The 26,435-nt window shown below is 37.5% G+C and overlaps 1 protein-coding gene across 1 annotated transcript in view; it reads left to right on the top strand.

Annotated features, from left to right (window-relative positions):
• Positions 1 to 26,435, top strand: part of Thsd7a (thrombospondin type 1 domain containing 7A) — a 438,249-nt gene that overhangs the window by 326,371 nt on the left and 85,443 nt on the right. The window contains exon 7 of the mRNA NM_001191970.2: positions 16,980 to 17,174. Within this exon, the coding sequence (NP_001178899.2) occupies positions 16,980 to 17,174 (195 nt within the window). The remainder of the gene's footprint in view (positions 1 to 16,979; positions 17,175 to 26,435) is intronic.

Raw genomic sequence — 26,435 nt, 5'->3', positions numbered from 1 at the left:
AGCCAGTTATGGGAACAGAGTGTTCTGCCTTTGGGCATGTAGTCTTTCCTGTCTACTGGTCTTCAGCTGTTCCTGTGCGCCTGTATCCTGAGTCGACCAGGAAGGTTGCTTGGAGCAGAAAAGTTGGTTTTACCTGTGGTCCCACAGCTCAAGTTGCTTGTGGGGGACTGCTTTTGAGCTCTCTGTGAGGGCAGCAACCAGGAGGGCCTGCACTGCCTTTTCCTGGAGCCCCCGTGCACCGGGGTCCCAGATTGTGTTAAGTGTTTTCCTCTGGAGTCAGAAATGTGGGCAGAGTTTAGTCTCTTCTGGCTTCCCAGGCGTGTCTGCCCCTCTGAAGTTTTAGCTCTCCCTCCCATGGGATTTGGGTGCAGAGAACTGTTGACTGGTTTCCTTCAGGTCAGGGCGGTGTCTGGAGCACAGGGGACCTACTGCTTGAATTCCCCTATCTTCCAGTTCCTAGAGGCCCTATACAGTTTCCTCGTGGGCCAGGGATGTGGGCAGGGGTGGGCAGTTTTGGTGGTCTCTCCCGCTCAGCAGTCCCAGCAGTGCCCACCCTTCCGGGTGGTGAGTTCTCTCTCCCAAAGGGTTTGGAAGCAGTGAACTGTGGGCCAGGATCAGCGAGGTTGGGGCTCCAGCTAAAAACCAGAAGTGTCTGGTCCCAGAGGAATTTTGCCTCTGTGTGTCCTGAGTCCACCAAGCAGGTCACTTGGAGCTGAAAAGTTGGTCTTACTTGTGGTCCCGTGGATCAAGTTGCTCATGGGTGGCTGCTTTTGAGCTCTCCGTGAGGGAGCTAACCAGGAGGGCCTGCGCTGCCTTTTCCCGGAGCTGCCAAGCACCGGGGTCCCACCATATGCATTATTTTAATTTAATATGTATATATTTAATTTAATTATAATTACATATATAACTAAATATATGTATTATATATATTGTTTTTATAGGCATGGAAAATGTATCCAAAAGAAATATAGAAAAAAGAAGGTAATGATTATTTAAGTGATTGATCCTGAAAACTTAACCATAAAGGATTATAATGGTATTTGTTTTCTAAGCTGTAGGACCTACTTAGCCTTGTTCTCTAGAAATATAGAGATAGGAAAATAGACTCACTAGAAAGATTATACCAAGGGGGTTACTGTAGAATATTTTAGAATATAGCAGGCATGAATACATTCTTGATCAGGAGAAGGACAGAGAGTCATTCTGTGATATAGACATGGCAGTGTGATGGGAAGACTGATTATCACTTTCAGGAACATAAAAAGTGTAAGATTCTTTAACAACAACAGCAAAAAAGCATGGCAACTAAAACCTTAAAAAGTAAACACTCTGTATTTAGATTGGAGGTGAAGTAGGCAGGAATTGGGAGGAATAAAAAGGATAGAGTTATGAAAAAAGAATATTTTTAGTAAGAGGGGAAAAGTAGTCACTCCATAATCCCTCATCCACAAAGGACCCTGCTTTGGTTCTAACTGGTGGAGCATCTACAAGGTGTCTTAGTGTGATGAAAAGAGAGGTAATAAAGAATAACCAGGAATTTGTGTGTCATCACAAGGAAATTAAATTCTATAATGCAGTTACTTTTGAACACAAGGTTTTAAAGATAGGTTTATTAAGCCAATAGGTTATAATAATTGTGACCTCTTTTAGCAATTGTATTGATTTCTCTTAAAGATGTCCATAATATATTACTTCTCTTATTTGGAGCTATAATTCTTGTTGATGAGTTCAGTGCAGCCGTATTGGAGCAAGTCAAGATGTACAGACTTTCCTATATGGAAGATGCTCTAGAGAGCACAATAATTGACTTTAGTTCTGCACAGCTATGTCATCTCATCCAGCTTCTAACATTCAGAGTTAATTATCTGGTCCATAGATAATATACTATGGGACATTATAGTTAGCCAGTGTCTTTATGCTTCTTTTGATCACTGTGAAAGAATTATCCCAACTTACAGTATCACTTTCAACCAGTGATGGCTGGTAAAACATGAGCTTGGAGACTTAGTTGTTATGTCCTCAACATAGGAAGTAAGTAATTAAGTAAGTAAGTAAGTAAGTAAATCCAAAAGATAGTTATACCACAAATCCAAGTTATTCTCAAAAATGACTCTGTGTGACATTAGCATTTTCTTCATTTACTTACTATTTTATTATCTTTGCAAAAACTAATGATGAAAAATCAGCTTATACTATGAGTCCAGCATAATGGAATTTATCAGTAAAGTACTTTTATCCAAGTCTACTTGTGAATAGAATTAGAAAAATATGTTTAGCATGTTGGTCTACATTAATTAGAACACAGTGGAGCTAAGAATGGGCTTTCTTCATCCCCACTGTAGGAGGGATAGCATCTCCTCTTTGAACAGGTGATAAAAGTAATCACACTACTATTACATCAAACAAGGTTTCCCAACTGTGTGAAAGTTTGCTGTGTGCAAGTTATTTGACTATGTGGCTGTTCTTGTGGTGTCCTTGATCTTTCCAACTTGCTCACTCTGTCCCCCACTCCTCCACAAGATTCCCTGGGCTGTGGTCTTTGCATCTGCCTCCATATGCTGCAGGATGAAGCCTCTCTGGAAACATGTGTGTTAGGTTCCTGCGTGAAAGCACAGCAGGGTATGCTTAATAGTGTCAGAGGTTAGCTCTCTCCCATGGACGAGTCTTGAACTGAGGCAGCCACTGGTTGGCTGTTCCCTCAGTTGCTGTCTCATCTTTATCCTTGAACACCTTGCAGGCAAGACAAATTTTGTGTTGAAGGTTCTGTGGGTGAATTGATGCCTCCTCCCTACCCTGAAAATCCTGCCTGGCTACAAGAAGTGTCCATTTCAGTCTTGATATCCCCTACTGGTCAGAATCCAAGATAGGGTCACCCCCGTAGAATCCCTGTATGCTCTCCCATTCCAGGTCTCTAGCTAGTCATCGGAGATACCTGCCCACCCAGATTTTCATTCTCATTCCCAGATCTCTCTCACCCCACTTCTCCCACACCTGATCATCCTCCCTGCTTCCCTCCTCACCTCTTCTACCCAGTTTCCTCTTTCTGTCCACTTTAGATGACTATTTCGTTTTCCCTTCTGAGTAAGAGTCACACATCCTCCATATCTAGTCTGTTTGTGCCTATGAATTGTAGAATGGTTATCCTGCACTTTATGGCTAATGTACACTTATAAGTGAGCACATATCATGTATGTCTTTCTGTATCAGCAGTCAACTATCTAAAGGCAAAGAGAATATCCAAATAAGACAACTAAAGAAGATCAATGGGACACAAATCGGAAAGGAAGAAGTCAAAGTATCAGAATTTGTGGATGATATGTTAGTATATGTAAGCAAACCCCCCAAATTCTACCAGAGAACTCCCACACCTCATAAACACCTTCACCAAAGTGCCTATATATAAAATTAACTCAAAAAATGAGTAGACCACCTTTATGCATGTTCAAAATGGAGGAAAATGTTGCTCGGTACAAGAAACTTACCCAACTACACATGGGTAGTTAAATAATGAAACATGGAGAACCTACCATCATGAAGCTTCAGCACTAAACAAAGAATTAAAAGCAACTAGACAATACAGTCCTTTCAGAGGAGAATATAGCAATTGGCTATCCAATACCAAATATCCATTCCTAAAATCATGTGCATATAAGTAGCAATACATGGACTGAGCAGGTTGTATTTGTATATTGAAAAAATTTATTTCGTGTGTGTGTGTGTGTGTGTGTGTGTGTGTGTGTGTGTGTAAAAGCAATTCAAGAATCTATATGTTTGAAAGAGAACACATAGTAGTATATGGGAGGATTTGGAAGGAAAGAGAAAGAAAGAGTGATATGATTATATTATACTCTCAAAAACTCTTGAACCTTCTTGTTTTTCTTTTTTTTTTTTCTGGAGCTGGGGACCGAACCCAGGGCCTTGCACTTACTAGGCAAGCGCTCTACCACTGAGCCAAATCCCCAACCCCTTCAAAAACTCAAGAAAATGTCAAGAAAAATCTGAACATTGAAACACAAATAAAACTGATCTCACCTTTTGTCAGAAATAAAATTACTATTTGAATTTTATAGTGGTGTGAGGTTGTTTTCTATAAACTCGAGTCAGTATAGATTTTAATCTCTGCAAATAAAGTAAAAGGGCATTCAGAAAGACACAATCACAGTATGAAAAGTCAAAATCAAGTACTAACTTCTGTTAATAGATATGAAGAAAACACTAAGCATACACTAAAATTCTAGCAACACAGTTGACATTAAACAGTAGCAAAAGTCAAAAGACAATTATGTCAAAACTTACAGATCTCGAGCATGCCTGTTTTTCTTCTTTGCACAAGAGTTCTTAGCCAGTTCAGCAATGATTGTTATATTTTGCTTACTCAAGGACCAAATGACATCATAGGGACTGAAATTCAAAGAACAAGGAAAATCAGTTAAAATGCCATTTAGGTAGGCCTCAGCACTCATCATTTATTCATAAGTCATGTTATTTACTATACTTGGTTAGGATAGATTCTAACTTAAAAAGAAAGCTGATAAAGGTTGAAATGATCCCATTGAAGCCTAGATTACAAAGTTGAGGACAACACAGGAATGGGACCATTAGATTAAAAAATGCTTGACTTCTTTTCAGTCGGTCTTGGCAGGGATTTGAAATAATAACAAAATTGAGAAAAGTGACAGAGAGGATATCATCGTTTGAAACTGAGGCCAGAAAGCAAAGTTGGAAGAGAAATTGTTTAAAGTAATATTTGTAAGAAACTATGTTGGTTAATGATATTTAAATGTCAACAGGTGAGTATATAACTAGAAAAAAGGAAGCTAGAGATATTTTGGTTATCATGAATTACATAAAAAAGTTGTCAAGTAAAAATTGTATCGATATCGAGAGCAGATACAGAGTCCCACAGCCAAATATCAGGCAGGGCTTTGGAGCCCTACAGAAGACAGAGAAGATTGGAGGTTCCAGAAGGAGCCAGGACATCACAAGAAACAGTCCACAGAATCAACTGACTGGGATTCAAATGGGTCACTGACATCAGAGAGCCTGTGTGGGTCTGACATGCATATATGTTTTGCTTCTGTGTCTTGTTCTTATGGGATTCCTAAGAGTGGAAGCAGGGGCTGTCTCTGACTCTTTTGCTTGTCTTCGGGACCCTTTTCCTCCTACAGGGCTGCCTCCAACCTTGATATAAGAATGTGCCTGGTCTTATTCTAGCTTGTTATGCTGTGTTTGGTTGATGTCCCTGGGAGGCCTGTTCTTATCTGAGGGGAGGTGGAAGTGGGTGGATCTGGATGAAAGGGGAAGTGGAGGAGAGAGATTTATGGAGGGAGGGAGCGGAAACTGCAGTGGGATGTAATATACGGAGATGAATAAAAAGGGAAAAAAGAAGTATCTTTTATACAGTTACAATGGGGAGAGGCCGGAGTCAAACTGGCAGAAACAAAAGACTAAGAATGTTTTAAGTGTGAGGGTGGGCTAATGGGAAGGTACCAGAGAGCCCTGCAGAGTTTTGATAATGGAATCTGACTCTCAGAATGAACTGTTCCTGAGTTCCTCTTTGCTCTATGGGCCATCAGTATTTGCACTCCACCCCACAAGGAAGTTAGACACCCCCCACCCCCATCTCATGGATGTGGGAGACCAGCGCACCATGCCAACATTTAGGGAGGATGGTTCTCAGCTCTATGAGAAAGATACATTTCAGGTTTCAATACTAGCAAACAGCTAGGAGAATCACACAAATTTCACTGAGGGAGAGAAAGAATTCATAGTTGTGTTTTAAAATAAATGCTCAAACAGCAAGTGAGGCTAGCTAGAAAGACAAGCAAAGGATCCCTCATCTAGGGTATGATTTCCTAATCAAAAGCAAGAGTTCAGCACAATTAATGTTTGCTATGAAGGATGCTGCCATAGAAGTAGAATTCCTTTCATACAGAGATATCTACATCAAAGTACTAATGAGCCAGTACCAATGAACTTGAGTCAGCGACTGTGTACAGCCTGCTTCCCTTCCCCAGACATCACCAGAGCAGCTTGCACAAAACTTTATATAGAAAAGACACCTTCTTTCCTATACATGGAGACCATACATTTACTTGATCAACTATAGACATGCCCCTCTACAGTGACCCAGAAATAAGATAAACTCCAAACCCTATCAAAATTCTGTATTTGACTGCTATGAAATCAATCAGGGGAATTTGATCTGAAATAAGTACGCAGACACTTGGTGTGTGTTTGTGTTTGTGTATGTGCGTGTATGTGTGTGTGTGTGTGTGTGTGTGCGCGCGTGCGTGCGTGCGTGTGTGTGTGTGTGTGTGTGTGTGTGTGTGTGTGTGTGTCTTCTTTTCTTCTGAGCATTATTATTCCTCTAATTCTCATGTTCAGGCCAATATAAAAATATCACTGACAAATCTAACCCTGCTTCTGAAAATGGTTTATCCTGAATGTCCCTTCAATATTGAAGTCACAACTCCTGTTCTAGCTTCAGTCAAGGTCCTAAACTCTAGGTAATCTCCTCAGTCTACTGAGGATGGCAGTATGGAACTGGGTCTCTGTCCTCTCACAACTGGCAAAAGAAGGTCCTAAGGGACTTAGAATCTAGAAGAAAGCAGTAGTTTAGTCTGAGGAAGTATATGTTAAGGCCTAATTTGCCAGGTCCCAGTGAAACCAGAGTTTGGAAAGGGACAGAAACCAGTAGAGATTGTGTATGTCTGTTAGAAAAGATATGTATGACAGGACTTCAGAACTATGTCTTCTTATTTCACAAGCATTTGCCATGAAACTCCAAAGTGTCAGTGTCTGAACCAAAGATACAGTCAGATCTAAAGATGCAGAATAAGATAAACTTCTAGATAGAAGGTTCTCGTAGTCAAATTGAGGTATAGGTGAGCAAATATACAATTTACAAAGTTCCTCAGTCACCTAATTTTGAACCCAGTACCTTACAGTGGGTTTTAAAGTTTAAGGTTACATGAAAGAATTTTCTGAAAAAGATTTCTTTTGTTGGTTAAGAAATAAATATGTAAACTCGTATACTCGCAATGTCAATTTGATTTTTATAACAATTTCTGAACAACATAAAAGATAGCATAATGATTTTTCTTAAGGTTACCATAGAATTTATTTGTCTAGGCCTGCTAGAATAAATATAATTCTCAAAAATTATAGTAGGGACTCAACACAGATTTTGCTTAATATCAGTAGCTAGTTTTATTCTGTCTAAAAGGATCTCTTTCCTGTTTCTCATTTCAGTTCTCATCGCAGCTTCTTTTTATTGGTAGATTTTAATTTTGAGTATTATGCTTCACATAGAACACTACTGTAACCCAAAGTATTTACCCCAAACGTATATTTACTTATAATTAAAAAATAAATTAGAATTGGGACCATAAAGATAGCATGCACTGCTCTGTCAGAGAACCCAGGTTCAATTCCCACAGGCTGGCTCACAACTGTGTCACTGCAGTGCGTGGAGCAAAAGCCCCCTGTGTCTATGGGCACTAGGCATGCATGTGGTACACAGGCATACATGTAAACAAAATAACATACATACAAAAATAATTTTAAGAAATAAAAAGACAAATCATAATAATTCAGTCGGTATTTAGGTAGCTAGCATGTGCATACTTTATATTTAAATATAGTTAATTTTGGGCTTAGAGTTTAATATTTGCAGTCTTGATTTTAACACTTTTAATCTTTTATATTTTATTTAAGACCTTACAAAATTAATGCACTAAGTTTCCGGTACATGTTTTAACAAAGGAAGAAATTCCATGCTAGATTTCAATTCTTCCTTTGTTTTATATCCATGGGAAACATCATTAATTTTGAGCATAATTTCATCAAGCAGACACTGAAATATTTTACTAATGGTAAGAAGTGCAGTAGAATAAAACAGATACTTTGGAAGCTCATGAAACAGATGTCAAAGTACACTTTTTTGGTTTATGAAAAGGATAAAATGATCAATTATAAAAACATTCTTTTTCTTTTATTTTTGAGATTATAACAGACTTATAACATCATTTCTCCATTTTTTTCATCCTTCCAAACCCTCCCATATAGCCCACCTTTCTCTCTTTCAAATTCATTGCCTCTGTTTTTTAAACTGTTGTTACATTTGTATGTGTATATATATATTTATATATACCTCCTCTGTTTGTATAATGTTACATATGTATAGATAGATATAGATATAGATATAGATATAGATATAGATATAGATGATATAGATGATTGAAAATTTAGTATTAGACAATTGTGCTCATCCATGAAGAAGTTTATTTCTCCAATCCCTGCATTGCTTAACAGCCTCCTATAGCTCTTTGTCAAGGGCTGAGGTCTATATGGCTTCCCTCCTGTCCACTTTATTTTGTCTACAGTTTCTATCTTGTTCAATATGAATCATACGCTAAACATCACTTATGATTTAAAAAAAAATAAATGGGTAGATACTAACTTTATTATTTGCATCTCAATCTTCATTTACAAAAATTAATAAGTACATCAATTCAATTTATTGGGTTAATTCCTTGCATGGGATCACACAGACACATTTAAATTACTAAAGTATAGGTTAATGATCTAAATTTAAATTTTAGTTCATTCTCTATATTTCCTAAAAAAAATGTATGAGCTTGCAAGCTTTAAAATTTCTCAACTTTGTAGATGTATTAAAAAATGTTGTATAAATGCAAACCACCTTTTTGAACATATTTATATGTTAAATCTGTCTCAATACATGAGTATATTTGCTACACAAAGAATATGAATTGGCTTTAATGTCATTATAAGAATCTAGTTAGGAAACTGTCTTCAAATCCACCAAGGAGAAGCAAATGCACTGACTTATACAGGCAATGCGTCCAGAGTTTCATCTGCCACAGAGGCATCATCAGACGTTAGCACCTGCAATGAAAAGGATCCTAACTCAGACAAGCAGTGCTTCCAAGACTGCTGTTCCATAGGGAATGTCTGAATGTGCCCTAGCTAGGGGACCCCAAGGATGAAAAATATTCATTTCCAAAGATCTCAGTAGAAAACTTTCTATTTCTTATCCAGATGTGCGTATACTAAGCTGATCTTTGGTTATGTGCATATTTATATCAAAGTAATCTTTGTAGCTATATCATGCAAAATACTTTTTATCCAAGCAAGTAAACACCATAAATAAGAAAGAAGTTCTAAGATGATGAAAGAGAAGTTTTCTATTTTTGCTATTCATATGTGACCTTATTTCCAACATACTTCTCACAGGTAAAGGAAAAGTGACAGTTCAAGGACTCACAAAGTGCTTCAGGAATGACACTGCTGGTTACAAACAAATACATTTTACTACTACTTGTCCTGGTTCTTTTTAATTAATTTATTTTTTTTAATTAGTGTTTCCTACATGACTTAACCCTAGAGATTGGGGATTTGGCTTTGAAAGAACACAGCTCCTGTGGGTTCCAATTAGCCAAATTGGGTTAAAGCATTCATCAAAACAAAGACAAAGACTTTAATGATTCTCAACACTTACAAGTTCATTATTGCTTGTTCATTGGCAAGTACCAGTTATCACTTTTTTGAGAAATAACTTAGGAGTGCCAGTTTCTGGACTTCTTTAGAGGCAAAGCTCATCTATCAACTGTTTTAGTGTTTTAGTTCTTATCGGCTACAGTTACAAGAGACTGGGATATCGGTTACCATCTCTGCTTCTTTAGTGAAACTTCTGCTGAGAAAAGTGCTCAAGGATTAATAATTCTCAATTTCCTTTGAAGTAAAAAATAAGATTTGATCTGGTAGTATAGCTTCATATCACAGCATGTTTTTAGCATATATTAAGTCCTGGATTCATATTTGCCACTAAATATTAAGTTTAAAGATAAGTTTTAAAAAGATATTGATTAGTGTGTCTGCATGCTAGTCTGAGAATTGGCTGAGGTGAATACATACAGCATTCATTACACAAAACAAACATCTAACGATGACTTGTTAAGGCACACTTGTCACTTGTGTATGTTTTCCATGTGAAAGAGGAGTATAAAGGATGTCTTCCAAAGAAACAAGGGTTAAAAAGTATGAATTTCAACTTATGCAATTGCCCTTTCAAGAGGAAGCCTGACTCTGCTCAAACCAGAAGGCATCAAACATAAGAAAGTTCTAGAACAACATTTCTTAGATCTTGTGTGCATGTAAATTACCTAAGGGTCTGATGTAAGTGCATTCTGGTTAAAAGAAAGAGAGGATATATTTTACAGTACTTAGTTCATAGCTTGAAGGTTTGTTACCGTTACATATCAACTGTTCTGGTTCAAATTCCTTTCCAAGTTGCCTGACTTAAACTCACTTCTCTAACCTTCTGACTGAATTGTTCTGTTTGACCTCAAACTTGCTCGAGCAGTCTGCTCTAATCTTCTGGCTCCTTCTGGATCTCTGTATCATTCGGTCTTTACCTGCAACCTGTCCCTATAAAACTTTCCTAACAAAAACGGCCATCAATTCAACTGCTGTGAGCCACTACACTGTCTCTACTGACTGACTGACTCCCAACTGACTGCACCAAACTCAACTACACTCAACTTAACTGACTGAACTCAAACACAACTGAACTCCACGGCATTGCTGAACTACACTGAAATGAACTGCTCTGAACTGTCTTTCTCTTCTTTTGCAGTTCTTAAGTGCCTTCTTTTACCAATGCTCTTGTTAGGCATATCCCAACTCTGACAAATCTTTCTCTGCTTTGTCAATTTGTCTGCCCCTCAATTAGACATCACTTTCAAACATGGCTATTTCCATCTTTTTCCTTTGAACATAGTGGAGCAGGTGTCCTTGTTATATGTTGGAGCATCTTTTGAGTGTATGCCCAGAAGTGATATAGCAGGGTCCTCAGATGTAGTACTATGTCCAATTTTCTGAGGAACTTCCAGACTGATTTTCAGAGTGGTTGTACCAGCTTGCAATCCAACCAACAATGGAGAAGTATTCCTATTTCTTCACATCCTCACCAGCACCTGCTGTCACCTGAGTTTTTTAGCCATTCTGACTGGTATGAGGTGGAATCTCAGGTTTGTTTTGATTTACATTTCTCTGATGACTAAGGATGGTGAATATTTCTTTAGGTGCTTCTCGACTATTCAGCGTTCCTCAGCTGAAAATTTTTTGTTTAGCTCTGTTCCCCATTTTTATATAGGATTATTTGATTCTCTGGAGTATAAATTTTTTATATGTATTAAATATTAGCCCTCTATCAGATGTAGGATTGGTAAAGATCTTTTCCCAATCTGTTGGTTGCCATTTTGTAATGTGGACAGTGTCTTTTGCCTTACAGAAGCCTTGCAATTTTATGGGTCCCATTTGCCAATTCTTGATCTTAGAGCATAAGCCATAGGTGTTCTCTTCAGGAAAATTTCCCCTGTGCCTGTGTGTTTGAGGCTCTTTCCCACATTCTCTTCTATTAGTTTCAGTGTATCTGGTTTTATGTGGAGGTCCTTGATCCACTTGAACTTGAACTGTGTATCGAGGAGATAAGAATAGATCTATTTGCATTCTTCTACATGATGACATCTAGTTAAACCAACACCATTTTTTGAAAATGTTGTCACTTTTCCATTGGATAGTTTTAGCTCCTTTGTTAAAGATCAAGTGACTTTAGTTGTGTGGGTTTATTTCTGCATCTTCAATTCTATTCCATTAATCTACCTGCCTGTCTCTGCGCCAACACCATGCTATTTTTATCACAATTGCTCTGTGATATAGATTGAGATCAGGGAAGGTGATTCCCCCAACAATTTCTTTTATTGTTGATGATAGTTTTCTCCCTCTTGTGATATTTGTTATTCCAAATGAATTTGCAAATTGCTCTTCCTAACTATACGAAGAATTGAGTTGGAATTTTGATTGGGATTGCATTGAATCTGTAGATTTCTTTCATTAAGATGACCATTTTTACTATATTAATCCTGCAAATCCATGTGCATGGGAGGTGTTTCCATCTTCTGAGGTCTTCTTCAATTTCTTTCTTCAGAGACTTGAAGTTCTTGTTATACAGAACGTTCACTTGCTGGGTTAGAGTTACATCAAGGTATTTTATGTTATTTGTGACTATTGTGAAGGGTGTCATTTCCCTAATTTCTTTCTCAGCCTGTTTATCCTTTGAGTAGAGGAAGGCTATTGATTTGTTTAGGTTAATTTTTTATCCAGACACTTTGCTGAAGTTGTTTATCAGGTTTAGGAGTTCTCTGGTATAATTTTTGGGATCACTTAAGTGTACAATCATATCCTCTGCAAATAGTGGTATTTTGACTTCTTCCTTTCCAATTTGTATCCCTTTGACCTCCTTTTGTTATGATTGCTCTGGCTAGTACTATATTGAATAAGTAGGGAGAGAGTGGGCAGCCTTGTCTAATCCCTGATTTTAGCGAAATTGCTTCAAGTTTCTCTTCATTTGTTTTGATGTTGGCTACTGGTTTGCTGTATATGGCTTTTACTATGATTAGGTATGGGCCTTGAATTCCTGCTCTTTCCAAAACTTCTATCATGAAGGGGTGTTAAATTTTGTCAAACATTTTCTCTGCATCTAAGGAGATAATCATGTATTTTTTCCTTCTATAAACTAATTTTGCCTTAAAAGTATTTACTAAGGGTATGTGTGTATTCCATGTGGATCACAGAGATCTAGGAGTTTAGATGTAATCCCTTGTCAGAGCAGCTATGTTACTGAATTAAAAATCCACTATAGTCTTCAAAGTGAATCACTTAATGGCTTAAGCTTAAAGACTTGAATTTAGAATCCCAAGATCCATACTCTGGTTTCTCTTCAGATCGTATAAATCTTTCGCCTTTTACTAAAGAACCCCAAGATCCACATAGTAGAATGGGAAAGCCTGCTCCAACAAGATATTTTTCCTCCTCACCCCTACCCAGACCATGACATACACACATAAATACAAAAAGACTGTTAGTAAGTGATAAAGGTTATGGCATTATTTAATTGTAAAAGGGCTATGCTGCAGTAGGCTTTTGCAGTGATTAAAATCATGATAAAAATATGCCAATTATTATGAATGTATATGGTCAATGAAAACTCCTTTAAGAAAAAATTAAATTGAAGACTGTAGTTTGGCAGTTATCCTCCACAAAGAACAAATTTTTTCATACAAAATAGTGCTAGTTACTTCTATTGCTGTAAAAGCACCATGACCAAGGTAATTTATACAAACAGAAAGTTTATTTATCCTTACAGTTCTGGTGTGTTACAGTCCATGAGGATAGAACAAGAGCATAGTGGCAGGCACAGGTACCTGAAGGCTCATTTTTGACCAATAAGCATGCAGCAGAGAGAGAAAACCACAAATGGTATAAATCTTTAAAATCTTAAAGCCTGTCCCAAGTGATGTGATTCCTGTAGCAAGACCACACCTCCTAAACTTCCCGAATAGCACCGTCAGTAACAATACTCCAATGTCTGAGACAGTGGGGTATATTTTCATCCACACTATCACAAAAGTAAAAAGAAATTGCAAAGTCCTTGCAGTGAGCTCTGTTTATAAAGAGAAAGAAGAAAATAACTATTGTGACTAGGGTAGTTGAACCCAAATAATGTTTTCCTGGTAGCAGTGTGCTTCTTGCTACCTGTCCCAATGTCCTGGGTTTCTGAAACCCAGACATAAACACATAAACACACACACACACACACACACACACACACACACACACACACACACGCACACACACACACACACACACACAGTTTTATATTTGGATATGCCTTAAATAGCCCAATGGCTGAGCCATTTCCTAACCTCCCTGTGGCTGGTGTGTACTCTTCTCTGATATTCCCGAGTTATTACTTACTAAAATCTATATTCCATCTTTGCTGCCCCCAACCCAGACCTGCAACCCCCATCAGCTGCAGTCTCTGGCACCTACATGATGGGTCTCTCTTTGTCTTCTGCACTCTCAGGCCTGGTGTCTCTCTTCCTTTCCTAGCATAGCAGCTATCTCTCTTTTGCTACCTCTGTCCCTTGCCTGGGAATCCTAAAAATCCCACCTTTGTCTTCCTGCCCCGCCATTGATCTCCAGCAATTTTATTTGCCAATGAAAACCAACTAGGGCAGTTTCCTTCAGGTTCCTACATTGAATGTGCAGAATCTCATGCAATTTTGGGGACGAGATTAACTTGATACAGGTGGCATTAAATCAAATCCACAATGGTGCTTAAGGCTTCAGTATTCCCCAGAGGCTATGACTGCATACATATGTCCTGCATAGAATCAAAGCAGCGCAAGTGTCCACGCAGATGAGAGAGCCAATCATAGTGTCCACCCATAGCTGAGAAGCTTTTGGCAAGTGCTGACTGCCAGGTGAGAGAGAGTCAGTTTTCTTCGAATGACTTGGTTCCTGATAGGCTACTCATGCCTCAGTAGTTGGCCCTACATTCTGATATCACTAGGCTCACTCACTGTAAACAGTGACACACATGAAGTTGGGAGGAAAAGGTGATGGTGACTGACATAGGAAAGGAGCCTTGGAAGAGGGAATAGGTGATGTTTATGAAAACACATTACATGTATGCATGAAATCTTCAAACTATTCAAACAAAAGCTTCATTGTGAATGTGAGACAGTGGTGCCCAAGAGATAAGATAACTGATTACCTGGCAAAGCAGAAGAAAGTGCTGGATATCATCAGGGAGTCTCAGAAATTGCAAGATTATTATCGTGCCAACAAAGAACAAGTTATGCTGTTTTGGTAGAATAATATATTTAGAGAAGAAAAAATTTTCAAAAACCCTCCCTAAAAAAATCATGATGAGTGTACTGGCTGATACAAGGTAAGATCAATGTGACACATGAGAAGGGACATTTTGTTGACCCCTTTTGTTTATACACTAGCAAACAGAAACCTGTCCCTCAAGCCAGGGTACCCATTGTAATAGTATTATTGACACAAACACCAAATTGCTGCAAAATTATATTTTTCTGAGTGAGAATGATTGGAAACTATCAGATAAGATATAAAATTATCACACTATCAGCTTCTGTTTCAAAGTTTTCTGTCATTCTATAGGACATTAGAAAAAACAAAGGGGAAAGTAAACAGAGAGATGATACAATAAAAAAATGCCCCCTCAACCTAAGAAAAGCTCAGTTTAACAGAAAAAAAAGAGCCATTATTATTGCTCCCTTATAAATTATAAAATATTAACTGCCTTATTCAAAATAATGATTTTTGAGCCTACTTACTGCCAACATATCTATTAACCATATTGTCTAGTGGGATATATGTCAAACTCCACAGCTAGTAATAGCAGTATTTCTGAAATCAGAGTCATAAAGGCAGAATGAGCCTGTTGCCTCTGTTGTAATTTTAATGGACCTCTCCTACTAGTGAAGAAGTCCAATGATTGAAGACCTTATATACTAGTAGCTATTAATAATAATATAACATAAATGCCATTTGAAGTAGTAGTTATTAAAATGTTAGCACATTTTTAATTGACTTCTGATTTTCTGTCTCGTTTTTCAAATATGTGACTGAAAGAGTGTGCAGTATAACAGCACTCCTTATTTTCAACTAGAGAAAATTAGCTTGGATCTGTTTGCATAATAGTTGTCAAGAGTGGTCTGGTCAGTAACCTTCCCTCCCTCAAGGTCTAATGCAACAGATATGATTTTTACAAATTGATTTGGATTGCCAGTAGAGTCTATGGCAAATGACAGAAACATTCCTAACTCAGGATCACAGTTTGTAATCAAGTCAGAGTCCAAACTTGTATCCTTTTCTCCTTTTTACACTTTTTCAGTTTCCTTGCTTCCTTTGTTCTTTATTAGCAGTAATACTTTCCTTTTCTCTAGCCTTTTCTCATCTCATTTCATTTATCAAATATTAATTAAACATTGTGTTAGTAACTTGTCTCATCCATTTGTATAAAACATGTAACAAAAGGTCTTAAAGAGCAGAATTAATTCTTTGGGCTCACAGTGTTAGTGATTGAACCCTATGCTCCTTGGTTCCACTGATTCGGGGCAGAAGATGAGACTAAATACCATGTCACAAGGAGAAAGGGGCTTTTCACTTCATAGTGGTTCAGAAAAGAACCGCAGAGAGCTTACAGCTCAAAAGACATCCCTCTCCTCAGGTCACACAGTTCCTCGATCCAGATACCATTTCCTAAAGTAGCTCCCCTGCTGGGGATTAATCATTCAATCATAAGTCTGTGGGAATATTTCCTATCCAAATGACAGATGTCAGTTTTTCAATAAGATATAAATATGGGGGGACAAAAAGAGAGAGTATTTTTGTACTGTAAAGCAAGTAGCTCTTTACCTGAACACCCACAGAGACTGCCAATGATTTTGAGGCAGTTTGATGCACCTTCTTACTTTTGCTCATGCTCTGTCTTATCTCCATTCTCCCCTCTCCCTGTATGGCCATCTTAAGCAAGGTGTGGTGATTGTATTCTATCACTTACACTTCCTAGCCACTTCCAATCGAAAAAGTAATTTCCGAAAAAGAGAACTCCGGCAGACTCAAAAGCATTTGTAGACATATCTGTGAGTTGGATCACAAAACATTGACACATAGTATGTAGCCTTCTACCACTGTTTGTAAATCATAGTTCAGAACTGAGCAGGAAATCAGAAGGTCAACATAATTTCATGATGTTCTTCATTGCACATTAATATTATAATTATAAAACTCACTTGTGGGAAGGTACTATAATTTCAATAATCATATTGACTTCTATGTCCATGCTTCTGAAAATTAAAAAAATCATTTATTTGGGCATTTATGTGTCTGTTTTTATGTTTACGCTTTTCTATACCTTTAACATTTCACTATGACAACCATGACTTCTTTTCATTTCATTTTTAATTAAGAGTTAATGGGAAGTAGTCTAATTTTACTGGACACCTGCTTTTTTTCAATCATTCATGTAAGTAGGCTTAATAAAGATAAACTGTTGGTGGTCATGTGTTTCCCAGGAGAAGAAGTGGACAGACAGCTATGCCGAGATGCAATCTTTCCTATCCCTGTGGCCTGTGATGCCCCATGCCCGAAGGACTGTGTGCTCAGTGCATGGTCCACGTGGTCCTCCTGTTCACACACCTGCTCTGGGAAAACCACAGAAGGAAAACAGATCCGAGCTCGGTCCATTCTGGCCTATGCAGGAGAAGAAGGTAAGGGCTCCATCCTCAGACGTGACTGTTTTCTGGAAACGTATGGCCATTTTCCTTGGGTAGCCTGTATAAGATAACACTTTATGAAAACGAGTTGACAGAAATCCAGCAGTGAATGACATTTAATACTTCTCTATGTGATTTTGTTCTATTATTAATAATTAATCTTGAAAATGGATCTTTAATAGAGGACAAAGGGTTTTTTTTCCCCCTTTTACCAGTTGTGTACAAAGGAAAAACAAAGAAACAAAACCCAAAACATTGAGAAATGGGTTCAAAAAAATCCAAACATTTCATTGTTTTTGATCTATTCCAGTAATTGGTTTTTTCCTTTGACAGTATAATGTCTCATAAAATTACCACTTATGTGCAATAAGAAAGTCATTTTAACTTTTAGCATGCACTCTATTGCTTGTCTGACACTGTGTATGTTTTCTACCATCTGTATTCTTGAGCACAGGCTCTGAGATCCACACGACTCCAGCTTGAATTCATCCTAAAGGTGTAAGGCATGTTTGTCACAGATCACACTCACCTGTAAGCTTTATTTCCAAGAACTACAGACAGTAGTCTCCTCTGAGACAACTAATGCAAATGCTAAAATGCTAATCCATCCTCTGCATGACTGCGTGAGACAATGTCACACTCTTCTCTTTCTGCAAAGTAAGAGAGGAAGGGGAAGAACACAGGAGCCACATTCTTTCCTACCAAGGCACACCTCCTTTCAGCAGTGTACTTGTGGCACCGCAACACCCCACACTAAATGACCTTTATTCACATTGAGGACTGAGAGATCACAAATTCTCTTTACGGAAAGCATACACACCTATTAATCCTTGGAATTAATCGTTTTTATTGATAGAGTATATGTCATTTGTGCCCCTTTTTGTTGTTGTTTTCAAGTGTTTTGGTGATGTGGCTCCTAATCTTATTTAATCATACTTGCTATTACTTTACATAACTGTGAATATTATGTAATTACCTTGACTTTAATACACAAGTGCAACATATAATATATAATAAGTAATTTTTTGGTAAAAAATCTTAATTTTTACAATGTCCTCAAGTATTTCCCACTACAAATATAACTGCAAGGAAAATTTATTTTAAAAAAAGCTTAAAAAAATAGACACATTAGAGAAAAAAATTTTTTCTGCGTTCTCCAAAACAATCACAGTTTGACTAGACTACCTTCACACTTCAAACTCCATCAGCTCAGATTACATCTTGGGTTCCATTAAAATTAGATCTGTGGTCACCCTGCTTTCTGTAAACCCATTATACTCTGCAGACGTGTGCTCTGTGACTAGTAATGAGTGACTTTTCACCCCGGAGCCACGTAGCCAGGATTTTGCTGAGTCTGCAAAACTGCATCTGATCATTATGTCTGTAGATGAGACAGTTCACACTGAAAGGTCTTGAAAGGAAGAAATTCATGGTTAGTATTTGATACGCATCACCCACTTAATATGAAAGGGTGGGACTTCCATAATTTTTAATTAAGTCTAGTAGCTGCATCAGAAGCCAGTCACCCTGGCTAGCTGTAGATATTTGGATAGTGTACTGTAAGTGCATGGATCTAAACAAGTAGAATGCAGACTGAAATTTCTGTAAGTGAACATCTTACTCTGTGTCTCTCTCAATGGCATTTACAAAAACCAGTGTGACGGTGAGACACTTTAATGAAGATCTCATCTGCCAATTAATGATTTTAGTACCTGTTGTTTCCTGGGTGTGAAAATAACATTTTATTTCATGAGAAATGAAATTGTTACAATACTGAATTTTTAAGAGTGGTTTTTATTTTCTTTCTGAGAAAAATACATCTACAGAAGTCTAAAATTATGTTTTCTTATCAGTGATATTTTACACAAATAGGTATTTTATTAGGCTACCAAAATTAGAGTGTATTGCAGGTTTTTTATGGAAAATTTTGTAGATAAACACAAAATTAATACATAGTATTTAGATATGAGATTATATAATTTTCTAAGAACATCTTTGTGCAGGGCGAGTGCATAAGTGTGGCAGTCATAATATAGCAAAAAGTCAGGCATGTGTGCTGGGGATAGTGACACAGCTTTGTCTTCAGCCTGTGAGCTCTATTTCCAGCCCAGGTGTTGATGTCTAATTCTATTTTATGATGACCATAACTTACTGAAATTTTAGGCCAGAGGGTGAGCTTATCTTCAAGGAATCCAAACAACAAAACAAAATAGAAACCTTCAGAAGAAAATTATATTTTGAGACTTATCAAGCAGGACCTGCTAACTTCAATACATTACATTCAGAAAAAGAGAAGATTATATAGGAAACTTCTTAAATGTAGCTATGCTAAGAAAACAAGGGACCTAACCATTAGTCATTTCTTTCTGGTTGGTAGCATAAATAAAGTCTACATAGGGCAAGAGTTGTGGCTAGTCAAGAGGTACACATAATTAAACCCTTGAGTAGACTTCAGTCTGGTTTACAATGACCCCAGTCTGCTATGGTAAGATTCTGAGAAAGCCCTTATTTGGAGAAGCCCCACCACTATCACCATCCAGAGATGATTGCTTTTATTTATGAGACAGCCTACTTTCTGCCCTGGAGTAATTGCTTCCACTTAGGGAGAGGGAGTCCCATCACTGGGTGTCTCATCTTGAGGGAATCCTGCTGTAGTAAGGGGAACTGGAGAGACAGTTTGGCAGCTAGTAACTACCATAACTCCAGCTGGAGAGAAACTGAAACTCCCCCTGAACCCACAGGCACCAATACACACTATGATAAGTACACACACAGGCACACACATATAAATTAAAAAGAGATAAGTCTTTTAAAAAAGAAATCTTGCTTAATCTAGTTATGCAAGTAATTGTGAATAATGAAGCAACTCAAAATCTCATCCTCTCAATAGTCTGCAATGACCACATGGGATCACTTCCGGCATTCCTTGTCAGAATTGCATGCATGGAATCTTACAAAGCATCAAAAATTGTTATATAATTAAAAACACTGAACACGAAATCTTCAGAATTGTCTATAAAAATTAGGAAAATGGAGAAGAAATAGTTCCAATTAGCGGAGACAAACTATTAACAAGATACCTAAATGTGATACTTGATTCTAAATTAAATTCTTACTCGGGGATAGTTGGGAGTTTGGATGGGGCTAAGGGTATAGATGTGTTTAGGTATTGGGGCAGGGGAGAGGGTACCTTACAGGAAATATACATCAGATTGATTAGAGTACTGACCCTCATTCATCAACTTCTTACAAATGGTCAAGGAAAGTAATTGTTAATTCTGTGCTACATTTATGAAGTTAATTCCAAAGAATTTAAAAGAAAATAATGTGTATATATTTTTCCACACATTATTAGATAACATTATATGACATAGTATCAGCATTATACAAGAATATGTATAAAATTATTCATACTGAAATATCATCAGGAAACTGAATCAAAATTGGAAGCCCCTAGTCATGAGTACAGGAAAAAGTTTACTAGAATTCTTTAACTTAAGCCAGGTAGATGCAAGAGGTTGCTAAGGAGAGCTCAGTGGAAAAGTAAAAGTGTTTGTCATGCAAAGATGAGGGACATCCCCAACACTCATGCAAAAGAATCTAGGTGTTGCAGAATATGCCAGTATTTCCAGAGCTAGGGCAGCAGAGACAGATGGGTGTCCATGGCCAGCATCGCCTAAGCACTGAGCATCAGTCTCAGTGAGAGCTTGTCACAAACACAAGGTAGACTGCTCTTAAAGACTAGAATGTGGTGTTGACCCCTGGCTTCTACACATGCATGCACCTGCACACATATGAACACATACACACATATGTATTGACACATGAGAAGGGACATGAGACCTTTCAGGGGTCAGATTTTTTCTATTTAATTAAAATTTCAACAGACTTCATTTCTAAAACTAAAAATGATGCACATGTATTCTCAATGAGTGAAAAGTGAGAAAATATTTGTTTGCAAAGTTCAAAATGACCTGATATAACTTCTTTACCCGAATGTCAGTGTGCCTTTATATCTGTTATATGCAGAGAATAGATGCAGATTGAAACAGAATTATGCCAATTTTCTTAAATAATTAGGAGCTCTCGGAAATCATATTTTATAGTCAAAACTTGAAAGAAGTAACAGTTCTATTTTCTGAACTGTAATATGTTCATGCTTTACAATTTAGTGATTTTGATTATTAGAGCCATGGAGCAGCTGTGTTTCTTAGAGAGTTAAAAAACCACAGATCCGGGATATGTGTAGATATGAATGCTAGTTGATGTCTGTGTAGATGGTAGCACTTCCCCATCCTTTTGCTTAAGAGGGCATGAGAAAGCTGCACAATAAGAACCCTTCTTCCTATTTCTGCTAACGCTCTTTAGGATTCCGTTCTCTTAAGGTGTGCTGTGGACATCTTGATCTCAACAGTGGTCTACCAAGAGAGGGCTTTGGCTGCAAAGGCAGGTGACAGTAGGAGCACAGATGTCACTTCTTTCTATCATATACCCCATCCCTTTCCTTACATTGAATCCATTTACTTTCTCATATGAACACTACACTCTGACTAACATGTCAACATCACCTTCCCATGGTCATATCTGGGTGAATTCTTTTACATTTGTTTTTACTTTTGCTTAGACAAAATGATCTCTTCTTTCTTACCTCAGAAACCTTGCTTTTACATTTCTAGCTCTTCTTAGTTCATCAAATGCCTCCTTCTTCCAGATTTTTTAAGTCACTAAAACACAATGATTCTTATTTCTTTCAATCTTTATCATATCACATACATCTTAACATAATTCTGATGTTCCACATAGAATTTTCCTCATGTGTATGTTTAGTTCACTCACTCTACCTCTCCTACTTCTTTTCCTCATCAATCACAGAATCCTTGACTGTGGTGAACTGTTTCTGGTGTCCCAAGAAACACCACACTTAAATGTTGTACATTACACTCCATATATAAATATCCCATTACCATATTGAATAGGACTCTTTTAAAATTTATCATATCAGTTGTAAATACATCAATACCTGAAACAGCAACCCCATGACTCTGACAACATGCATTATAAGAAAGCTTTTGCAAGAGTGATGTGGGTAGGAACAGTTATGTATTATTTAATATATTCTGATTTTTTCTGTATATATACAGCATATATGTGTGGTGTATATACAAAGATATTTGCACATAATTTGATGTTTTTCCATGTGTGTGTGTGTGTGTGTGTGTGTGTGTGAGAGAGAGAGAGAGAGAGAGAGAAAGAGAGAGAGAGAGAGAGTTTGTGCATGCACATGGAGACATAAAGAGGATGTCAGGTCTCCTACATTATCACTGTTTTTAATACTTTTTATTATCTATCTATCTATCTATTTATTTATTTATTTATTTATTTATTTTTACACTCCAGATTTATTTCCCTCCTGGTCCATACTCCGAGGGTTCCACATCCCATACCTCCTCCCCACTCTCCCTCCACTTCCCCATCCCCATCTCCACAAGGATGCCCCTCCCCACCAGACCTCTAATCTTCCTGGGCCCTCCAGTCTCTTGAGGGTTAGGTGCATCTTCTCTCACTGAACCCAGACCCTGGAGCCCTCTGTGTACATGTGTTGGGGTCCTCATCTCAGTTGGTGTATGCTGCCTGGTTGGTGATCCAGTGTCTAAGAGATCCAGGTTAATGGCGACTGCTGGTCCTCCTACAGGGTTGCCCTTCTACGGGGTTGCCCTCCTCTTGAGATGGTCTCTTGATAAAGCTGGGGCTGGGCTGGTGGCCAGGACCTTGTCTCTGTTTCTTGCCTCACAGTTCTGAAGTTGCTGAATCATGCAGCCAAGCACAGTATATTATATCAGTTCTGTAATTTGAATTCAAGGCCTCACATTAACAAGTATCCACATCTGTGGAATCGTCTCCCTAGCCAAATTCATCTCATTTTAATATAGCAGTTCTAGCTAATAGCTGGCACATTTATATGGACACAAAAGTTTCTTTCTTTCCTTTTATTAAAAATAAATTTTTTTCTCAAACTTTGCCTCTCACAGCTCGTCCCACCTCAACTTCTGAAGATTTATTTATATAATGGAATTTCTTTCATGTTCAGTAAAGCCTTTCCCATTGCCACAATGACAGAAGATCTAAGTAGCAGTTTTAGTGTAAAGCAGTTTACATGTAAGAGGACATTTTCACACTTATTACTAATTTTTTCATAGTTCATATTTTATAATTTCTTTATAGCTATGGAAATGCTCCCAAAGGGAATATTACATCTTCCATAAATAATAGATATTTTCAACATTATATTTATCAATTTTTCTAGCATAAAATTATTCTCCAACCAACACAGTGATGCTACAATGACTGCTTCTCCAAATTATATTTTCAAACTTGCAATATTGTAATAATTAAGACCACACTGGGGCTTGTCTGTGTGAGGATCCTACATCAGATTCAAACTGCTGATGTGGCTTTAATGTGGATTAGGGAGAGAAAATAAATAGCCTTTATGTCTATAAACTTAACAGCTACCTTGCAGTTTCTCGACATGTTATGCTGATGGTGTAGAAGTTTGTTGGGTTTTTTTTTCCTCTTATCATTTTTCCTCCAAAGTCAACCAGTCATTTCAAGTGTCAAAAGCAATTCAGAGCTTTAAAATCGGTTTCAACAGGGTACTTACTCTCACAATGAAAACAGTGTAGGTACAGAAATTTAATGTTTGATCAGCAATTTTACTATTACATATAAAGGAACTATTGAATAATTATATATAATCATTAGAGTACATTATATATAATAATATAGCATATAACTATGTGTGTATGATTAGATGCATTTGTTAATGTTGAATACATTCAGCACCCGGAGGAAGGATCTCTAGGCATACTGACTTATTTCTCCCCAATCCAATTAGCGTGGTTTAGAATTCAGTGTATTCAACTCCTAGGCTAGGGTCACCCAGCTGTATGATAGCAGCCAGCGTATGAAGTGTGACAGATGTCTTCACCTTCAGGAAGCAGGGACACTAATGAAAATATTCAGGACAGGCTAGTCTGATGTTGGAGTCATAATCAACAATGTATAAATGGCTCTAAATTGTTATTAACAAACTGCCAAATGATTAAACCGCTAATCAGAGGGAGGTCTGCAAATTTAGCTCTGTCATCCCTGGAGAGCATCTCTGGTATTGCTGCTAGAATCATCAATAAAGGGAGTCATGACATTCTCTAATCCATGCCTTTAACAATACATCTCTTCCTATTTTCATAATTAGTTAAAAAATACATTATCTTCCTAAATTTCTTATTAGTACAGTGGTCACATCATTTCACATGCTTGGGTTTAAACACCCAATAATTTTTATTCACGTGACAGTTGTAAATTCAAATTGAGAATCCACCTCTTGAGTTCATGCAGTAGGCATGGCACATAAATGAATCCAGAATGTTGACCTTCACACCAAGGTCAACTAATTAAAGATGTGTCTGTCTATCTTAGCTTTAACATCCTCAGCATCATTTCTCTGTACCTTAAGTGCATTCTTGAAACGCAGCAGCTAAGCAAAAGTTATGATGTACTTGCCATCACTGACAGTGATCATGAACATTGCTGTACTGGCTATAAATAAGTCTCAGATATGCCAAAGAGGAGACGATCAAAACCAGCTAAATGACACTCTAGACAAAGGTAATGCTAGTTATTTGATTAAGACTTTTAATAAACCTTGTGGTGCCACTAAGAATCCAACAGGACTAAAGATGTGTCTCCATGATAGAAGCCTTGCCTAGCATGTGGAAAAGGTCATGGGTCCTTCCCCCAGGACTAACAGGAAACGAATGTAACAGCATCAAAATCTACAGGAAGGTTTATTGTACTGGAGGAGAATTCTGTCAGTTACAATGGACATCTTTTGTATGTGTTATATGTATGGGCTTGGACAGGTGGTTTGCATGTGAGTGCTGTCTATCCTAAGGCACTGAATTCCCTAGAGCTGAATTATACTCAGGTGTGAACTGCTTGATTATAGGGACTGAGAACCAAATTCAGATCTTCTCCAATACCAGTATATGCTCTTAATGGCTGAAATATCTCTCCAGGTCCTTGGACAAATTTTTATAAAATACTTGTGATAGACATGTAAGATGGCTAAGTGGGTAAAGGTACTTGCCCCCAAGTCTCATGACCTGAGTTTAATCTGGGACCCATATGGTGGAAAAAGAGAACCGACTTCAGGTTTTCTTTGACCTACCCACATCCCATGGCATGTGCATGTCCCTACCAATGCACTTATCCATGCACTCACACAAATAAATGTAATAATTTTAATTAAAAATATCTCCTATCGGGGTTGGGGATTTAGCTCAGTGGTAGAGCACTTGCCTAGGAAGCGCAAGGCCCTGGGTTCGGTCCCCAGCTCCGAAAAAATGAACCAAAAAAAAAAAAAAAAGACTTCAACAAGTTTAGGAGGAGACACTTTCAAAAATATCTCCTATCACCAATACCTTTGATGTCACAAATGATGATACTATAAAGAATACAGATTTTAATGTGAATGAGTTCAAACTGACTGAAAAGATCTGAACTTTGAATAGAGAAGTTTAAAACTACTTCTTTGGTAAAGTTTGCAAAAGCATAATACAAAACAAACATGGACTTAAGTCATAGAAAGCTGTTTAAATAAATATAAAAATTAGAGCTAAATGGAAAGTATTGTTTAATAATTTAATTTTAGACCATTTGGTTTTTATTGGAACACATAAAATAAGGGGACACTGCACACCCAATGACATCGTAAAGTTGAACAAATATTACTAACCCTATCGCTTTTTCAGTAATACTCCAGAAGATCCTAAGCTGTTACTCAACTTTAACAGACTCACTTGTTATCACGGAAACTCTAATACATTCAAGTATGCAGTATTGGAAACCCTGGATGAAGACATTCAGTTTAGAAGATGGTACTTACAAACATAGTCAGAGATTCTTATCCATGGCAGGAAGTTGTCTGTCTCTGATGGTTAGCAATACTGTGGGCTTCCTTGCACCTGATACTGGGTTTCTCTGAAGAATGATGGCTTCTCCTTAAGGTCCTAAATTATCTTGAATATCTAGTATGCACACTGTATGCTTTGTATTTTAAGCTAGATCTTGAAAAAAATAATTTGGTTTTTTGTAGTGTGCTGGTTCCAAGCTACCTGCTTAGTAAGTAAGAGAATGGTTTAGTTCACGTTGGCTTTCCATTGTCTAATCTGTTGTCATTGTCCATTTTTGTAG

The sequence above is a fragment of the Rattus norvegicus genome, chromosome 4 (assembly GCF_036323735.1).
Source record: "Rattus norvegicus strain BN/NHsdMcwi chromosome 4, GRCr8, whole genome shotgun sequence".
Taxonomy (NCBI): Eukaryota; Metazoa; Chordata; class Mammalia; order Rodentia; family Muridae; genus Rattus; species Rattus norvegicus.
Note: the sequence above shows the minus strand (reverse complement) of the source record. Positions and strands in the feature narration are given on the sequence as shown.